General features: G+C 44.5%; 1 protein-coding gene across 1 annotated transcript in view; it reads right to left on the minus strand.

The window, feature by feature from the left end:
* Positions 1–387: 387 nt before the first annotated feature.
* LOC123149377 (D-3-phosphoglycerate dehydrogenase 3, chloroplastic) overlaps positions 388–2,769 on the minus strand; it is a 3,769-nt gene continuing 1,387 nt past the window's right edge. The window contains exons 2-5 of the mRNA XM_044569021.1: positions 1,851–2,227; positions 1,541–1,651; positions 1,365–1,460; positions 388–1,277 (exon numbers count right to left, since the gene is read on the minus strand). Of these exons, the coding sequence (XP_044424956.1) occupies positions 606–1,277; positions 1,365–1,460; positions 1,541–1,651; positions 1,851–2,227 (1,256 nt within the window). The 3' untranslated portion in view covers positions 388–605. The remainder of the gene's footprint in view (positions 1,278–1,364; positions 1,461–1,540; positions 1,652–1,850; positions 2,228–2,769) is intronic.

Here is a 2,769-nt window from a genome sequence, read left to right on the forward strand (position 1 = left end):
CTATTAGACACTCCCAAGAGCCGAATGTGTTTCAGGTTCTGAGGAGATCCAACTTTGAATAGACTGACAACACTCTTCACCTCTACTAATTGTTACAATTTTTTTGTTATTAACGATGTCGTCGTGATTGGGAGAATGTTATCAGCGAGAACGCTGAAACACGAATGCAGTGATGTCTCATTTAACTACACCACAAATGCGAAACATGCTGGCTAAATAGGATGAAACTGAGCCTACTTACAGTTGATTATCAGATCAAGCAATTTGTTTCAGAACCGTGGTCTTCGGTTCAGCATCCAGAGAAATTTGAAGCCATAAATTACTTTTGTGGATGATATGTCTATCCAAAAAGTTCTGAAGGCATAGCAAAACAGAGATCATACGAGCTAGCAGCAACAGTAGGATCATCGATTCAAAAAGTAGGACACCAGGCCCAAGAACAGGCCTCACATTCCGCGCATTTGTTCGTAAGATGTATCTACCAGCAGCTTCTCCAGGTGGGCTGAAAATTACAATTCTACATAGAAACTAAATAAGCTTGCAAAAACCACCCATACTAGTAAAGCAGGAGATGTTATATAGAAATCAATCAACCTATACATTCTCTAAAGCTTTAGAAAGACAAACTCCTGTACCGAGGGCGTCTCCCCGATCAACTTGAGAGCTTCCTTATCAGGCTCCTCATCAATCCCAATGGCCATGATGGCCTGCTTCCCTGGAGCAATCCTGCCAACGCTCATAAAGTTGACATTCAGGTTCATCGTCCCGAGAATCGATCCCACCTTGCCGATGATGCCCGGCTGGTCGACCTGCCGGCACAGCAACAAGTTGCCCTCAAGGCTGACGTCGACGCTGAAAGGGCCGACGAGCGTGAGATGCGGTGTGCCATCCTTAACCTTCCCCTCCACCCTGATGTCACCGTCGTCGGACAGCGCGCCGGCGAACTTGGACTCCACATTGGCAAGCTGGACCTGGATGGAGTTTATAGGGACCTCAGGGGAGCCATCGAGGAGAATCTGCTCCTCGATTATGCGGAGCCCTCGTTGCTTGGCGACGTAGTCAGCATTGACAATGTTGACAAATGCACTTGAAATGGGTTCGACGATGCCTTTCGTGACCATGGCGCGGAGAATTCTTGTGTCCAAGTCATCCGGGTCTCTAGCCGATGAGTAGACGACCTTGACTGCCTTGATCCCACTGCCACCAGCCACGAGTTGCACGGCAAGACGTCCCAGCTTCTCAGCAAGGATGACATATGGGGATAACTCGGCTAAAATCTGTCGGAACAGATGAACTGTTCAAACTGAAGCAGAGTGTGCATTATGCTGTAAGTACAAAAGCATAGTCCTTGCCAATGGGAGTACCTCAGCAGAGACCATTGGGGCATTGACAGCAGTGGCAGCCAGTTCACCTTTCAGTGCACCGATAACAGCCTCTGCGATTTCAAGGGCAACGCCTTCCTGTCGACAAACACGGGCAAAGTTAAGAGGATAAGCTCGTAAGATGCAGTACAGAGATTGTTGCAAAACAAACAGCAAACCTGTGCTTCTGTTGTGCTAGCTCCAAGGTGCGGTGTCACTGTGACATTTTCATGGTGTACTAACTTGCTGTCTTTCGGCGGTGGCTCTTCAAAGAACACGTCGAGTGCTGCCTGACAGACATCGCGAAGCAATGAGAAAAAGGCCAATGGAAACATTTTGAAACAAGAAAAGAAAAGAAATGTGTACTGTCTATGCTAAATAATACACAATACCCAAGATAATGGCATAACTAGATGAGTCATGACAACTGTTTGACAGCAATATGCACTATCAACATTTGGATCAATGGACATGACAAAAAAAGACTACCTGTGCAACAGTCCCATTATCAAGTGCTCTCAGCAATGCTTCTTCATCAACCACTCCACCCCTCGCAACATTGATAAGCCTTACTCCTTTCGTCATTTTTGCAAAAGTCTCGTCGTTGAAAATTTTTGTTGTTGATGGTGTTAGAGGCATATGCAGTGATATGAAGTCTGCAGTGGAGATGGCGTCATCGAATGATACGAGATCTACACCGATAGCTCGGGCTCTATCGACGGGGGCATATGGGTCATGAGCAATGACATCCATTCCAAGTCCTTTCGCGCGTCGAGCAACCTCTGAACCAACCTTCCCGAAGCCCATAATAGCTATTGTCTTTCCAACCAAGGAAACGCCGACATATTTGCTACGCTGCCATTTGCCTGAACATGCACAAAGCAAATCGTGACACTAGATTAGCACGAGGTGCAGCGCAGCACGATGAATATTTCCACTGCTACTTAAGCATTTCATCATTCGAACTTGCCATGTTGATAAATGTTCTGAAGTCTGAACCAAACAATTACTCTGTTCTTGCACACAATGACTCAAATTTATGTAGTTCTGTGTTCAGTTTCAGTGTACTAATTCAGTATGACGCGCATAGTGTAAAGTTTCAGTTTACTGATTCAAGCTAGCAACGATAAAAAATATTAAATAGAACGAAGCTACAGTAATATTGGTAAAATTCCACCGAACGAAGCTACAGTGTAAAATTATTAGGTGGATCACCAAACAGGATCAAAATATTGGTAAAATGTAAAACGGAGATAACTGTTCTAGTAGATTCACTGTGGAAAATTAACTGGAAGAGAACACATTTCCATACTAAAAGTCTTAACAGCTACTAGTACTAAGTTGCAGAGCAATCATATATTCTATAGAGCAACAGCAACAGACTTATAGCTAGTTTTTTTTTGTTTTT

The sequence above is a fragment of the Triticum aestivum genome, chromosome 7A (genome assembly GCF_018294505.1).
Source record: "Triticum aestivum cultivar Chinese Spring chromosome 7A, IWGSC CS RefSeq v2.1, whole genome shotgun sequence".
NCBI lineage: Eukaryota > Viridiplantae > Streptophyta > Magnoliopsida > Poales > Poaceae > Triticum > Triticum aestivum.